The sequence below is a fragment of the Crotalus tigris genome, unplaced genomic scaffold, assembly GCF_016545835.1.
Source record: "Crotalus tigris isolate CLP2741 ecotype Arizona unplaced genomic scaffold, ASM1654583v1 scf7180000024455.1231707, whole genome shotgun sequence".
In the NCBI taxonomy this organism is placed as follows: Eukaryota; Metazoa; Chordata; class Lepidosauria; order Squamata; family Viperidae; genus Crotalus; species Crotalus tigris.
The window spans coordinates 1,134,695-1,150,623 of record NW_024100624.1 but is presented as its reverse complement, the minus strand read 5'-3'; the positions used below and the strand labels follow the sequence as shown (position 1 = coordinate 1,150,623).

The 15,929-nt window shown below is 36.6% G+C and overlaps 1 protein-coding gene across 1 annotated transcript in view; it reads right to left on the bottom strand.

Annotated features, from left to right (window-relative positions):
• LOC120303072 (CUB and sushi domain-containing protein 3-like) overlaps nt 1-15,929 on the bottom strand; it is a gene marked incomplete at its 3' end in the record, with an annotated part of 446,767 nt that overhangs the window by 66,121 nt on the left and 364,717 nt on the right. Inside the window, exons 16-18 of the mRNA XM_039332219.1 lie at nt 12,717-12,855; nt 6,299-6,486; nt 1,032-1,220 (exon numbers count right to left, since the gene is read on the bottom strand). Coding sequence (XP_039188153.1) covers nt 1,032-1,220; nt 6,299-6,486; nt 12,717-12,855 — 516 coding nt within the window. The remainder of the gene's footprint in view (nt 1-1,031; nt 1,221-6,298; nt 6,487-12,716; nt 12,856-15,929) is intronic.

Here is a 15,929-nt window from a genome sequence, read left to right as displayed (position 1 = left end):
CATTGACAAATCTGCCCTTTGCTGAACCCATTACAAGGAAAGGAATGAAATTGGAGAGGTGATGTGTAGGAATGGGCTGAAATTAGATGGAATAAGATTGTTGAGATCCTTTAATTATTTGATCTGATCCACAGCTGCATTCTAGATTATCCCTTTTAGATATGACCTTATTTAGCCTGTAAGCCAAAACAAGTTCATCCAGGTTCTGTCATCCTCTTACAGACTCATCATAAGCAGAGACTATACTTAGCAGTGAAAATAAATACTTTAAACTTTACAGACACTTAATGCACATATTTCATCATTTTTTTAGTATGTTACTGAAAAAATGCAATTTTCTGTCGAATTGTAAGTATGCAAGAATAGGCACACTTTAGGAGTGAACATCTTTCTTATAAACTGTGCTTTTAAAATAAAGACTAAAATAATTTAATATTTAAATACTTAACCTAAAGAAGGTTTTCTGAATTTATGGGGTTCTTACCTTGCCTTCAAGGTATAGGCTGGACCAAGAGAATAAAATTATTTGATTGGAGTTTTTGCAGTAAAGTTTCCATTTGGTGATAATAAAAAATACAATTGATTCTGGGGGCCCTGCGCATGTTTTGGAGAGACTGGAATTGTGAGATGTATACCATAATATGTGGAAACACTATATTAATTACCCTTACCTGCAAGTATGACAGTTATTTGTTCCCACAGAGGAAAATACTGCACTACTATGTTAAGAAAATCATTAAAAAATAATGTTTCTTATATTACTTCTTAATAACTGTTCAGAATGGAAAGAGGTGTGAAATTGATTTCTAAATACATTTTTCTTAACAGTCAAATTAGGTTGCCTACATCACTTATCACAGATATAATTACAAGATTTTTGTAGAGACCCTGTAATATTCAATACATGTAGACAGACAGGCCTCTCTCCCTCCAAAAATCAAATTTATATAGAAAAAAAATACTGTTGCTGTCTCAATAAATATAATGAATTTGTCTTTGTTATCAATATGGGCAAAACTGACTATTCATACCATCACAAGTTGGAAGTGGATGGCTCCACCAGTGGTTCTTTTCACAAAGCAAAGGCTCCTCATGGTTTAATCTATAGCCTGGGTCACATCCAAATGACACAGTTGATCCAATAGAAAAATCATGTCCATAACGATGACCATGTACAGGTATACCAGGGTCCAAGCAAGAGTACGTATTAACCATTACACCTGAAGTTCAGAGAAAGAGAAATACACAATAAGTTAACAACATGATAGCATGACATGACATGATAGCAGTGTTCCAATATCTCAGGGGTTGCCACAAAGAAGAGGGAGTCAATCTAATCTCCAAAGCACCTGTAGGCAGGACAAGAAGCAATGGATGGAAACTAATCAAGGAAGAGAAGCAACCTAGAACTAAGGAGAAATTTCCTGACAGTTAGAACAATTAATCATTGGAGTTGCTTTCCAGACGTTGTGGGTTCTCCAACACTAGAGTTTTTAAGAAGAGATTGGACAACCATTTGTCTGAAATGGTGTACGGTTTCTCAGTTGAACAGGGGGTTGGATTAGAAGACCTCCAAAGTCCTTTCCAACTCTGTTATATTGTTATTCTATTAAATGAGACATTTAACTACATAGAGATAGTTCTTGACTTATGAACACAATTAGGATCAGAATTTCTGTTACTAAGCAAGGCAATTGTTAAGTGAGTTACACCCAATTTATGATTGTCAAGTTACTCATTTGGTCATTAAGAGACTCTGGTGTCTCCCACTGACTTTGCTTGAAGGAAGCTGACTGTAAAGGACACAAATGGTTATCACATGAACCCAGGATGCTGCAACCTTCATAAAATATATGCCAGGTGCCAAGCACCTTAATGTTGATCACATGGCTGAAGTGATGCTGTGATAGTCGTAAGTGTGAGCTTAGGCCAGAAGTTACTTTTTTCAATATTGTCGTAACTTTCAATGGTCGTTAAATGAATGATTGTAACTCGAGGATTACCAGTATATAATACATTTTCAGGAAGATTTTAAAAGGAAGGAATGCATAAAAAATAGGAGACATGACTATCAAAATATTAGTCTATTCCTAACAGTGAGGACAATTAACCAATGGGATAGCTTGTCTTCAGACTTTGTAGGTGCTTTGTCACTGGAGGTTTGTAAGAAAAGATTGGACAGCCACTTATCTGAAAAAATACAGGGTTTCCTGCTTGAGTCCGGGTTGGACTAGAAGACCTCCAAGATCCCTAAGCCACTAAGAGCCATTAAGAACTTTATAATTATCCCAGTAGAATATCAACAATTTTTTAAGTTAAGAGAAAAACAAACAGTTTTTACCATGTGACAGTATTACCTTCATCACTCTGGGAGATATTCATAATAACTTTCAACCTTTCCATTTCTTCACTTTTAGGCTTTGAAAGCTACCAATATGGCATTTGGTACTTCCTATCCTGTCATCAGTGGAGGAAACTGAGGGTTTATTCCCCTACAATCTTGACTGCTACATTTGAAAAGAAAGTCAATGTTTTGACACACCACTCCACTCTAGTAAACATTTTCCAGATCTCTTTTACTTATAGGTTGTAGTTTGTGCATTTACTCTTTTCCATATCACAAACATTGAATTTTTGATTCAATCCATCTCTACAATTCAGAAATCTGAATAGCAATGCCTGCAGGAAATGCTGATAACTAGGATACTGTAACTGGAGACCTATTATCATTATTTGGCTGATATACAGCAAACAAGGGGAGCTTAGCATCCACCTTAAGGTTACAGGAGTCAGGGTGGCTACACACAGGGCAAGAAACAAACTTTCATATTTATGATTAGTAAATACAGTATATTGGTAATAGGGTCCACATTTCACTGGTTTGTGTAGGTCTCATGACCAGTCTGTAAGCACTGAGGAAAAAGTGGTAGATAAGACCATGAAAGATATTTATACCAGTGTGTGTGTGTGTGTATGTTTTCTGATGTTTTCGTGGGTATTTGTATGTAGGTCTTTGGTTGTTCGGGTTTTCTCCCTCATAAAATTGGAAGTGTCTTGGCGACGTTTCGATGAAGTCCCATTCGTCATCTTCAGGGTGGTGTTTTCAGCTTCCTGCTTTGAGCAGCAATGTGTGGTCTTAGCTGTTTCTTCCTTTTAACTGCCAATGGGGGTATGAACTGATTGGGTGGGAGCTTGGCTGTGTTCTGATTGGGTGGAGGTGTGTTCTGAATGGTTAGGGGCTTGGCTGTGCTCTGATTGGCTGGGGGAGTGTTCTGTTTGGTTGTGCTCAGGTTAGTCTGAGTTGCAGAGGGGTTTAAGATTTTGGGCTGCCTTGCTATTTTTTGGCTTCGCGTTCGTGGTCGTTCCTCATCTTCATGGAGGGTGTCAGTTTGCTTCATGTATGGATTGGAGGGGTTTAAAGTGGCTAATGATGCAGCTGTGGTCTGGCTTCTGGTTTGTGGTCGTGCCTTGTCATCGGTGTGGCTTTGGGTTTGTTTTTTGCGTGGATGTGTGGTGGTGACATCCTGTGTGGTTTTTGTGAGTGTGGGTCTGGTATCATTTTTTGTGTTAGGGAGTCGTTTGTCAATAAGGGCGGGTTTCCAAATGGCTGGTAGGCGGGAGGTATCATCTCGCTTGTTCATGCTGTGTGGGCGTTTTTCTATCTCGATGGCTTCTCTGATTATTCTGTTATTAAAATGTTCACTTTTGGCAATGGTTCTGGTATTTTTAAAGTCAATTTCATGTCCTGTGGCTTTAAGGTGTTGGATCAGGGAAGATGTTGGTTCCTCTTTTTTGACTGAGTTCTTATGTTCTTCAATGCGTGCACTTATTCTTCTGTTGGTTTGTCCGATGTATGTGGTGGGACAAGTGGTGCATGGGATTTCGTATACTCCTTGATTTTCTAATTCAATTTTATCTTTGGGGTTTCTAAGGATGGTGGATATTTTTCTGTTTGTGCAGAATGCTGTTTTGATGTTGTGTTTATGGAGGATCTTACTGATTCTGTCTGTGGTGCCTTTTATGTATGGGAGGAGGGCTTTGCCGTTTTCTTGTTCTTTGTCTTGGATTTTAGTGGGGGTTTCTTTTTGGATTAGGTTTGTAATCTTATTTCTATGGAATCCATTGGATGTTAGTACATTGGTGAGAGTGTGTAGTTCGGGTTTTAGGTGTTGTTCGTCAGCTAAGCGTTTTGTTCTGGAGATGAGTGTCTTGGCTACAGAGTTGATCTGTGCTGGGTGGTGGTGTGAGAGAGCGTGCAGATAGCGGTTTGTGTGTGTTTTCTTCTGGTAGATGGTGTGTCCTAGGGAGCCATTGGATTTCTTGTAGACTAAGACATCCAGGAAGGGAAGTTGGTTGTTAGTTTCTGTTTCCATGGTGAACTGTATTTTGGGGTATAGGCTGTTGAGGTGTGTGAGGAAGTTGTCCAGTTTTTCTTTCCCATGTGGCCACTCATCTCCAGAACAAAACGCTTAGCTGACCAACAAAACACACACACACACACACACACACACACACACACACACACATGTTTTCTGAGGTTTTCGCGGGTGTTTGTATGTAGGTCTTTGGTTATTCGGATTTTCTCCCCCGTAAAATTGGAAGTGTCTTGGCGACGTTTCGACGAAGTCTCATTCATCATCTTCAGGCTGGTGCTTTCAGCTTCGTGCTTCTAGGAGCAATGTGTGATTGTAGTTGTTTCCTCCTTTTAACTGCCAGTGGGGGTATGAACTGATTGGATGAGAGCTTGGCTGTGTTCTGATTGGATGGAGGTGTGTTCTGATTGGTTAGGAGCTTGGGCTGTGCTCTGATTGGCTGGGGGTTGGCTGTGCTCTGATTGGCTGGGGGGTTGGCTGTGCTCTGATTGGCTGGGGGAGTGTTCTGTTTGGGTGGGGGCTTTGTTGTGCTCAGGTTAGTCTGAGTTGCAGGGGGTTTAAAATGGTGAGCTGCATTGCTATTTTTTGGCTTCGCGTTCGTGGTCGTGCCTCATCTTCATGGTGGGTGTCAGTTTGCTTCATGTATGGATTGGAGGGGTTTAAAGTGGCTAATGATGCAGCTGTGGTCTGGCTTCTGGTTTGTGGTCGTGCCTCATCATCGGTGTGGCTTTGGGTTTGCTTTTTGCGTGGATGTGTGGTGGTGACATCCTGTGTGGTTTTTGTGAGTGTGGGTCTGGTATCATGGCTTTTCTGATTATTCTGTTATTAAAATATTCAGTTTGGCGATAGTTCTGTCTTTTTAAAGTCAATTTCATGTCCTGTGATTTTAAGGTGTTGGACCAGGGAAGAAGTTGGTTCCTCTTTTTTGACTGAGTTCTTATGTTCTTCAATGCATGCATTTATTATTCTGTTGGTTTGTATAAATGCACGCATTGAAGAACATGAGAACTATCGCCAAAACTGAACATTTTAATAACAGAATAATCAGAGAAGCCATCGAGATAGAAAAACGCCACACAGCATGAACAAACGAGATGATACCTCCCGCCTACCAGCCATTTGGAAACCCGCCCTTATTGACAAATGACTCCCTAACACAAAAAATGACACCAGACCCACACTCACAAAAACCACACAGGATGTCACCACCACACATCCACGCAAAAAGCAAACCCAAAGCCACACCGATGATGAGGCACAACCACAAACTAGAAGCCAGACCACAGCTGCATCATTAGCCACTTTAAACCCCTCCAATCCATACATGAAGCAAACTGACACCCACCATGAAGATGAGGCATGACCACGAACGCGAAGCCAAAAAATAGCAATGCAGCTCACCATTTTAAACCCCCCTGCAACTCAGACTAACCTGAGCACCCAAACAGAACACTCCCCAAGCAAACACCCAAGCCCCCACCCAAACAGAACACTCCCCCAGCCAATCAGAGCACAGCCAACCCCCCAGCCAATCAGAGCACAGCCAACCCCCCAGCCAATCAGAGCACAGCCAAGCTCCTAACCAATCAGAATACACGTCCATCCAATCAGAACACAGCCAAGCTCTCATCCAATCAGTTCATACCCCCACTGGCAGTTAAAAGGAGGAAAAGCTACAATCACACATTGCTCCTAGAAGCATGAAGCCGAAAGCACCAGCCTGAAGATGACAAATGAGACTTCGTTGAAACGTCGCCAAGACACTTCCAATTTTACGTGGGAGAAAACCCGAATAACCAAAGACCTACACACACATACACACACACACACATACATATGCACACGCACACACATATATATACCCGTAGTCAGGGAACAATAATACACAGTATGTTTGCCAAAGAATATGGAAAAAAATTACTTACTTTCATAGTGGATTTTGAATCCGTTATTAGATCGACTGTTATCTGTTGTAAACAAGAGATAAATGAAATTGCTGCTGCTGAATAAAAATTGAGGGACTTGTGTACCATTGTAAGATCCAAGAAGTGGAGACAAAAGATTTGGTCCATCATGTACTTCAAGAACATCATAATTGAGTTCTGTCTGGAATCTAAGTTGGAGAAGCACACAAAGAGACATAAAATATAATCAAAGACTGCATGCTCAGAACTTGTTACACTTGCTATTTGAAAAAAAAATATTATCATTTTCTATGTCCTTCAAAATCCTATTCCAATTACATTTTTCAAATACTAATGGTGAGCAGAGTTTATTCCTTTATTTCATCACTGTTCTAAAACCATGGCAGATATTACTATAACATGTCCCAGAAGTCCATATGTTTCTGAACATCATTGAACACAAGTGTTTCACCTTTCAACTGTGCAATACAGCAATTTCACTTCACTTCAGTGGATTGTATAACGAAGGAAGCCATGTGGTAAAATTCACAATCTAGATTCTCCCAATCTAGGAATTAAGTTTGGAGGAAAGATCCTAGATGTAGGGGCAAGGTTGTCAACTGAAGTAACTTTTATGAATTATATTTATAGACCATCCTTTTTCAGGTATTTGTTTGAGCACATCATTTTAATAAATGCTTTCCATGTGATTTACTTTAGTTTGGATTTTTTAAAAAAAAATTGAATGTGAAATACTATAACATTAAATATTTTGCAAAGGCGAACATCTATAAATATCTAAGTCTGGGCAGTTATTATATCAGATTCAGTCAGAATTTGAATAAAGTCAGAATTTGAATAATGAAGCTTGCAATAGTGGTGAATATGGTGTAGGTGTAGGATGACTGACACTAACATCCCCTAAATTCTGCTGAAGATGTTACCTAGCCTGGTAATGAAATGTTCAGAAACCAACCCATAAGCTTGGAGAATGAACCTTCACCCTCATAATAAAGCTTATCTAAGCCTGTTTGACTAACTGAAATGTGATTGGTTTTTTTATATCCATATAGATTTATCTTGATCGAACCATTTCTTTTACCTCATAATACAATATTTACTGAATAATGCAATTTTTAAAAAGTAAAAATCCTATAAAATAAATATTAATTAAAATTACTGAAACAAAATAATATCCAAATAGATATCATCAATTTGCTAAGACAGAATATTTTGATCTTAGCCACAACACAGTCTCACTATTAATTTTTTCTACCTCTTGTGTAAGAGGGATATGCAAATATTATAATACATTTATTTCTTAAACAAATTGACATGGCTGCTCATCTACCTGAAGGAATTTTGGATGGCAAATAAGAATTTAAAAAAATCCATAATATATTTAGAACAAAAAAACCTAAAATAAACAACAACAAAACACACTGTGGTCAGGAGAAAACTTGCATCCATTAATCAACAATACCACCCTAGCCTCATTAACAGGTCTTCACTGCTTTCCTGAATGCCAACAGAATTGAGACTATCCATTTTATAGGGGATGCATATGGTGTATAGCAGACACCATGACACTTTTGTGATCTCAGCAGGCACACAGTTTTCCAAGAGAACTTGGAGCATGCTCACACTGCCAAACCTAGTAGGATGGGCAAAATGCATCAGTCCCCTTTAAACCTGATGGTAAGCATCTTGAATTGAACTCAGAAGACTATTGAGAGTCAACGAATAGTAGCTGTGTTCCTGGGTGAAATGTTACTGCCTATGCTGCTGCATTCTGGACCAACACAGCTTCAGCATGCTCTTCAAGCACATCTCTAAATGGAAACCGAGAGCTCGGTGACTCATGAGGTTAGAATACTAGGCTGATGATCGACAGCATCGTGTTTGAGACCTGTTCCTCCTGCAGGACAGGGTGAGCTATAATCACATGCTTCAGCTCCTACCAACCCAGCAGTTTTAAAATGGGCAACCACAAGTAAGATCAATAGGTACCACAGGGACATGAAAGGCGCCCCCCCAACTGGACATTTCCTAAGCAATGGTTATCACCAGCAATCCTTTCCGCACCGAAGCATTTTGGTGCTTCCGACATAGAAGTATTAAAACTGACCAAATCATGAGTGACTTTGAGCAGCATATCTCAATCTAAGAATGGGTACAATTTGCAGATAAGATGTCTCTGTGTAAAGGTTCTTCTAACTACAGCTGCCACCTCTTCTTCAAGCAAGAGCTGTCTGTCCAGAAGAACCTCAAGATTGCAGACCAAATGTAACTTAACTTTTTTCTAAATCACTCAAACATTTTATCGAGGGTTTTAAGTGCCTTCTAAATTATCTTTTCAGAAAAAAGCATAGGTTTGTATTGAATTATTATGTTTTTTTTCCATGCAGCTGGTCTTCAATGTGCAATCTGTCCTCTTGAACTTTGTTTACTGAAGCTGAAACCAAGTGTCTTGTTTATATAGAGAACACTTGATGAATTATTAAATTGGGCATGACTGAATAGCATTTTTTTGTCTCCCCCACACCCACTAAGAAACAAACACCAAAATTGGGAAAAACATTACTAATGCTAACTATTCTGTGAAGACAAGTATTTTTGCTATATTGCCTAAGACAAAGTTATGTTCAAAAGAGTAATGCATGTGTCTGACTCAGCAAATCATTTCTTGAAAATTGATTCAAAATATTAATTGATAAATGTATATATGAGATTTATATATGAGATTTAATGAAGAAAATAAAACATGCTTTAGTTATAAAGACACATAAGCCCAGGTTTAATATCATTCCTCAGACATAGCAAAAAAAAAAAAAAAAAAAATCAGTATCTAAGCAACTAAGAAAATCCAAAGAACATTAAGCTTACCTGTATTCAGATTTTAACTATACAGTACAATATTATTCTGGGAAATGAATTAATGGTTTTATGAGCAAGAGCCAAGTTCATTAGTCTAATGCAGTACTTAACAACATACTGATTAACTACTGGCATTTAAACTGTAATAATTATGTTTCAATTGTCACACTAAGATAAAAATACTAATGCATATTCCCTTCTCTAGTTGTTTCCTATCTTTGTGATAATACATCAACCTGTAACATTTAACAGATCATGTCCTCACTTTTCCAACTGAAGAAAAAAGGGAAACATATTCTTCAAACCTATGGAATTTAGAGTCTTATTCAGGATCAGTTGCATGAATTTTCAATTTGAAAGATAACTGCGAAAATGGATGTCAAACCTTCTAAAAACAAATGAATATGTAAATTAGCTGTTCTTCATCATTTTTTTTAGAATTTGGCTAACCTGGATAATTCAGCCAAATACTTATATCAGAAGCAGGGATTGGCTTAAGTAGTTTAGCACCATTGAAAAGGGTAAACAATATAATGGAACAGTCATCTAAGCTAAATTTCCAGCAAGAATGGTGCTGTTTGAGAATTATATTAGTAGGAGAAAATTTGTAGGGATAACTTATTGAGCTTCTGAATTCAGAGAAAGAAAGAAAATCTGATGAAGTCAGAACTACCTTTAAACTTTTAAATTTTTGCTTATTCATCCTGTATGGATATTTCCACTGTCACATAGGTATCTGAGAAAAGACACTGCTACAGTAAGAATAAAAAAAAATGTGTGTTACGTTTTGTATACTACTATTATCATTTCAATATATGTAATACATCAGATGATATTTGGAGTAGTAACTTGAACTCTGATTATTTGGAGTAGCTCTAGTTTGGGTGGTTTATTTTTGTTATGTTTTTACTCCCTTGTAATGTGGCCAAAGTCTTTGAGTTGTGTTAGGCTATAAACATCCATAAGATAAACCAACTTTTTATGTAATTTTGGCAAATAACAATTTCTGTGAATTTATTTATTATGGAAATGTTCCCTGAGAAAATTTCATTTGCAAATTTTAAAGTAAAATATTTACTTCTTGGACTTCTCAGTGTTTAGGATTAAGGGGTTTTAGCATATGTAAAAGAAATATATCTATTATAGAACAACATTCCCTTCTACATGAGAAATGTAGAAGAGGGTGGGGCAATCTGTAATTCCCACAAGGGCCCTTCACTGATTTTTCTTTCTTTCTTTTTTCAAATATAAGAATAGAAATGTGTTTGGGGAGGCTTCATGTCCCCATCTCCACCTGATCAAAAGCAGATGTTTTGTTTTTGATACCAGTACATTACAAGTTGTGCTGACTTGCTTCCAAAGTAGAGGTGCAGAGTTGCATCTCAAACCACTGTCTATGTACAGTATAAGGTAGGGAATCATAGATTTAGAGAAACTGAAGTTAATAGAAAAAGGGAAAGAAAGGAAAAATAGTGATTAAAATATAGATTTTCCTCTTTTAGTATTTTCTGTTCTTTCCCTTTCTTTACATCTTTTTCGAGATATATCTTTCAGAATTATGAAGAAGAGTTTTGAAGATGACTGAGAAAAGCAACAGCAGCAACAACAAAGCCATAATAATTCCAAAACATCAAGTGGAACACCACTTGAACACCATTGCCATTGAAAAAATCAACACCAGTCATTTGCAAATGGCAGCTTTACTTGGGACAGCTTACATCCTTCAACATAACTTTAACACCATCAAAGAACACCTATCTATCCTAGGTTCTTGACAAATACAGTCTAAACATTAGTCAACAATCTACACACACACACACACACACATTCTTAAAAAATAGTTACCACTGTTATGACATGTTCAAAAATTAGACATTTAATGTAACCCATACTTTTATGGATTATATCCTATATTGTACTAGGTCTTCTCAAGCATTGGTCTAGATTTTTTTTTCAAACATAGGAAGAGTCATAGTCTATTGTATTTATCTCTTAATGATCCATAAGATACTTACAGTAATCTCACAAAAACTAGATAATCACAATGGTATCTACTTTATCTTCCAGGAAATACCACTGAAATACACAATGCTTTTATTAATGGATGGAATATAAAGCCATCATGAATAATTAGTAACCATCAAGATATTTCAGGGTATCAAAGTACAGCTGTGTCCTGGATCTAAGTTGTTATTTATTTATTTATTTATTCATTCATTCATTCATCAAAATTAAAGACCATCTATCCCACTCTCAAAGCGAGAGTGAGAAGTAAACACTTAAAAACATAAAAACTGTATAAAAATACTATATTTCAATAAAAGGAGGCAAGTTCCATTGAGAGACCTAGTTTGTAGTTATTATGATGTCTTAGACAAGCAAAACAGTACACAAAAAGTTTAAAACTAAAAACAAATGTTGAAGAAAGACAATTTTCTAAACACATATGTATGTAGTCTGTCCTGACATTACAGGACCTCTGTAGAAGCCTCTACTATAATCTAATATCCTGTATATAAATACATCCTAATTGTAACACTATCATCAAAGTATGTTACAGAATAGTTGGGATTTTACATAGAATTTTCAGAATTTTTTTGTTCCATCACTTTGAGCTTACAAAATAGAAGCAGCCTCTTCATCTCCATCAAACCCTTAAGTCATAAAATTTGAATAAATAACCTCTATCACTGAATCCATTGGATAACAATGATATACATTCAGTGACCCAGACTCCTCTGCAAGTTTTTACTGAAGTATAAATAAAAGAAAACATGATTAAAACATGGCTCTGACCTGGTGGAATCAACTTCCCCCCGAGATTCGAACTACTCCCACCTTGCCGGCCTTTAAGAAAGCCATTAAAACTCTCCTGTTCCGGCAGGCCTGGGGCTGATGTCCCTGGGGGGGGCGGGATACGATTGGACATGCTGTATGAATGTACTTATTTTACTGTTTTATTGTTATATTTATTGTTTTAATTTTGTATGCCGCCCTGAGTCCCTCGGGATTGGGCGGCATATAAATTTTAGAAATAAATAAATAAATAAATAAATAAATAAATAAATAAAATTGGCTTCTGATATATAATGCTACATAATCAATCATAATAAAAGCTCTTTTAGCAGATGTCCTTTTAATTTACTCTAGTTGCAATAGACAAGATTTTTTTTACCAGACCAGCATTCAAAAAAACTGTAATAGACATTCTTAAGCATTGCACTCTTAGCAGAAAATTCTCTTAAATTTCTTAAACTATATCAGTTTGCATCACTATGTAATAATTGCATAAATAACCCATTTAGACTATTTGTATAATGAAGTCACAAATGATGAAAATCACTCTAAACATCCTGATTTGTCTCATCTGTAATGATGTCATGATAAAAAGAATATACACAGTGCAAAAGAGTTTTGGATTTAATGGACATTCAGAAGCAATGGACACCTCCCTCCTACTCTGCTGGTCTATTAAATCAAGGTTTTATTTTTCCGCTGTAATGTATTGGCCATCAGTTAAAAGTAAAAACAGAAGGAGGAAAAAGAAAGCTTTTGTCAAGACCTTTCAAATGTAATTTTGATAGAGTGTCCTGGTTCTGCTTCAATCACCCACTCACAATTCAAGGAGTCTTTATAATAGCCAGGCCAGCCTGGAGAAAGGATGACTCCACTGGGGGCTGCAAAATGTCCACCACATGGAGCTGTAAAGAATAAAACAACAAGTTGTTATTGTCAAGGCTAGAACAGTAATCATGCTCAGATTTCTGAAATAAAAGAAAATCAAAAGAGTGGAAAGAAAGATTGGAAAGAAGGAACTAGTTTATCTTCCGGGCTTGAGTCAAAGTGAAGTATAAATCAAACTAAGTCAGAAATAAATTAGTGCAGCCATAAGCTGGCATTGCAATCCTAGATAATAGAATAACAAGTTCCTAGTTCAGATTTTACCACTCTCATCAACTCACTAATTCAATTGAGGGCAAGACATAATTTTTATCCATTTATTTAAATTTGCTTTTAAAGTATGGCCCTAACCCCCAAGGATATGTGCAACATTTTTTGTATATGCTTCTCTGTGATTAAGAGGAAGGAATTGCTAAGAAACAAGAGGGAGAATGAAATCTAGTCCTGTCCTACTATCACTAAGGTTTAGATTTTTGTTCGTCTCTGCCTTTTCTCAGTACCTCCCTCCCGTGATTGTTTTTTGTTTGTTTGTCTGTTTGTTTGAAGGGGAGGATTTTCAGTTTCAATTCTGAACTATATTTTTATATCCAATCCAAATGAAAAATCTTCACAAGCAATGTGCTTCTGTAAATAAGTCATTAAATTACTATTTGCAGCATGGGGATATTAACACCTCTTGTATGGTTATTACAAAGACTATTCAAATTGTTACCTAAAGCCAGTGGCACTCACAAACAGTAAGTCCCAAGAAAGCTGTGTTGTGCCGTTGCCATTTCTATGTGTGTCATGAAGTCACATTTAGAGTGACCCTGTTTTTACCAACATATCCATCCCTAAAAATGTTTTGCTTTTAAAAATCATCTCAATGTGTCAAATAAATAACAAAATTTCATTTTTGATATATGCCATTGTGCCACAGTAAAAAAAATGACAATAAAGGTTATCATCTTAAAAATGTGCTTCATTCATATAGCACATTTTACATGCTCCAACCCCTTCTCATAAAACTGACAGCTTTCATCATACCCTCATACTGTATGGAATGAAACTGAAAAGAATTCATATTTTATAGCAATGGGGAAAGACTTTAAAGCCCTATTTAGTTTCATGAAGTCTGAACATGGATTCTTCCCTCTCTTGTCTTTCCCACCCACAGATAACAAAGAACAGCTAATTTCTCTAAGGGAATGTAACAGCAGATTCTTGTGAAAAAATTGATAGATGAATGGATTCTGAAATGGCAATAGCTCCTTTATGTATTTACAATATTATATATTAGCAAGTTTTGGAAAAATAATATCAGTAGGGAATCTACTTGAGTAAAGTACAATATGTGCTTGCACTTGTTCTTATAGGGAAATAATATTTTCATGAACTAATATATATGGAGATTCTCAATCATCCAAGTCATGTTTGTCCCAAAGATGCTTTTCCAAAAGGCAATTGGACTTTCTTTTTTTTTCTTTAAAAACTGAAGAAGCTTCTTGGATGACAAGCAAAATATTTTCAAGGAAGGAAAAAAGGGAGGGAGGGAAGGAGGGAGGGAGGAAGGAAGGAAGGAAGTCCAGTTGCCTTTTGGAAAAGCACCTTTGGGACATTTCCACAAATAGGCTGGGGAAATTAATTTGTTGTCCACGTCTGAAGTTCATACCACTTAGATTTAGAAACTGACCTGACATGATTATGTCAGTACAAACATATTTCTGCATGTGTGTTACATGAATAAAAATGTAAGATCAAAATTGTCTGCTGCATTTTGTTCTTCACATTGATCAATGGTAAGGCCACAGTAGCAATCTACTATTTAGAGTCTCCATAATTGGTCCTGAGTGTCAAACTGACTCCAATATTGAAGAGTATGAAATAGAGTAATGTGTGAACAATATTGCATTAAGCATTAGTTGATGTCTCCTCAATGTACTCCCATTCATCTTTATTGGGTGATATTATGAACTCTGAAGATGACAAGAGCCTGATAGGCTGTAGCCTATGGTTGAGGACAGTTTGTTATTCACTGGAAATAGTAGCATACACTGCCAATTCTGAGAACAAGGAGATGATTTCTGAATTTGGGAGACAGTTAAAGCTTAGAATGTGTCATCAGCTAACAAAAGCTTAGGAGCAGGGACCATCATATCTCCTTGAGTGAAATGAATGTCATCTCTAATATTGAAAAGGCCTAAAACTCCAAGGTCTTCTTCTCTCATGGCTGGGAATAATGTTCTATTAGTGGAACTGTTTTCTAGCCACTGATTCTCGGTTTGTCCTTATTCCTTGCTCTGCAAATAGTTATTTGGCTTATGATCCATGATTTAAATATTACAACTAAACTTATACACTTGATGTAAATGTTTGCTTGACTATGATAGGGCATATTACTAAATTAGCTGAATGATTGAGCACATTATTAACCAAATAGAGCACTGCTTTAATTTTAATGCTACGTTAAAATAATAAGCTAAAAGTAAGCTACTAGTAATTTCAATAAATTTTAGATTTTCTTTCATAAATAAACTGAGGAGCATAAATTGTGCCAGCTGATAAATATTTTTTATATATAAAGAAGAGAGTTATGATTTAACCCAGTTACGTAACCAATAACAATAAATTATTGATATATTATCTGAAACCATGTGGGAAATTATGGCAGCGTCAAAATATTTGAGGTTTTTTTAATTATTGACCTTGTAAACCCTTAATTCGGGGTACAGTTGAGATGACTTTATGGAACTGAGTATTTATTGATTGGATGCCCTTCCTTACACAAAGCTCACAGCAGATGTTTTCTTTTTGCGCCCAGAGACAGAAATATCTGCCACTACCTAGGACTGAACTCACAGTCTCCTGATTGTGAGGCGAGAGCTCCAACTCTAGGTCACCACATCAGTCAGTGTAAAGTTATTTGAGTATTTTAGAAAATAGATTTATGGACCTAGAAGTTTTAGATATGACAATGAGCAACTGAAAACTGTTTCACTTGAGAAATATAGAATCTGAACAAACATATGAAAAAAGACCACCATGTACAGTATTTAGCCCCCTGTACCAAATATTTAATATATGCAAGATTTAGTAACTTAGATTATCATCAAAA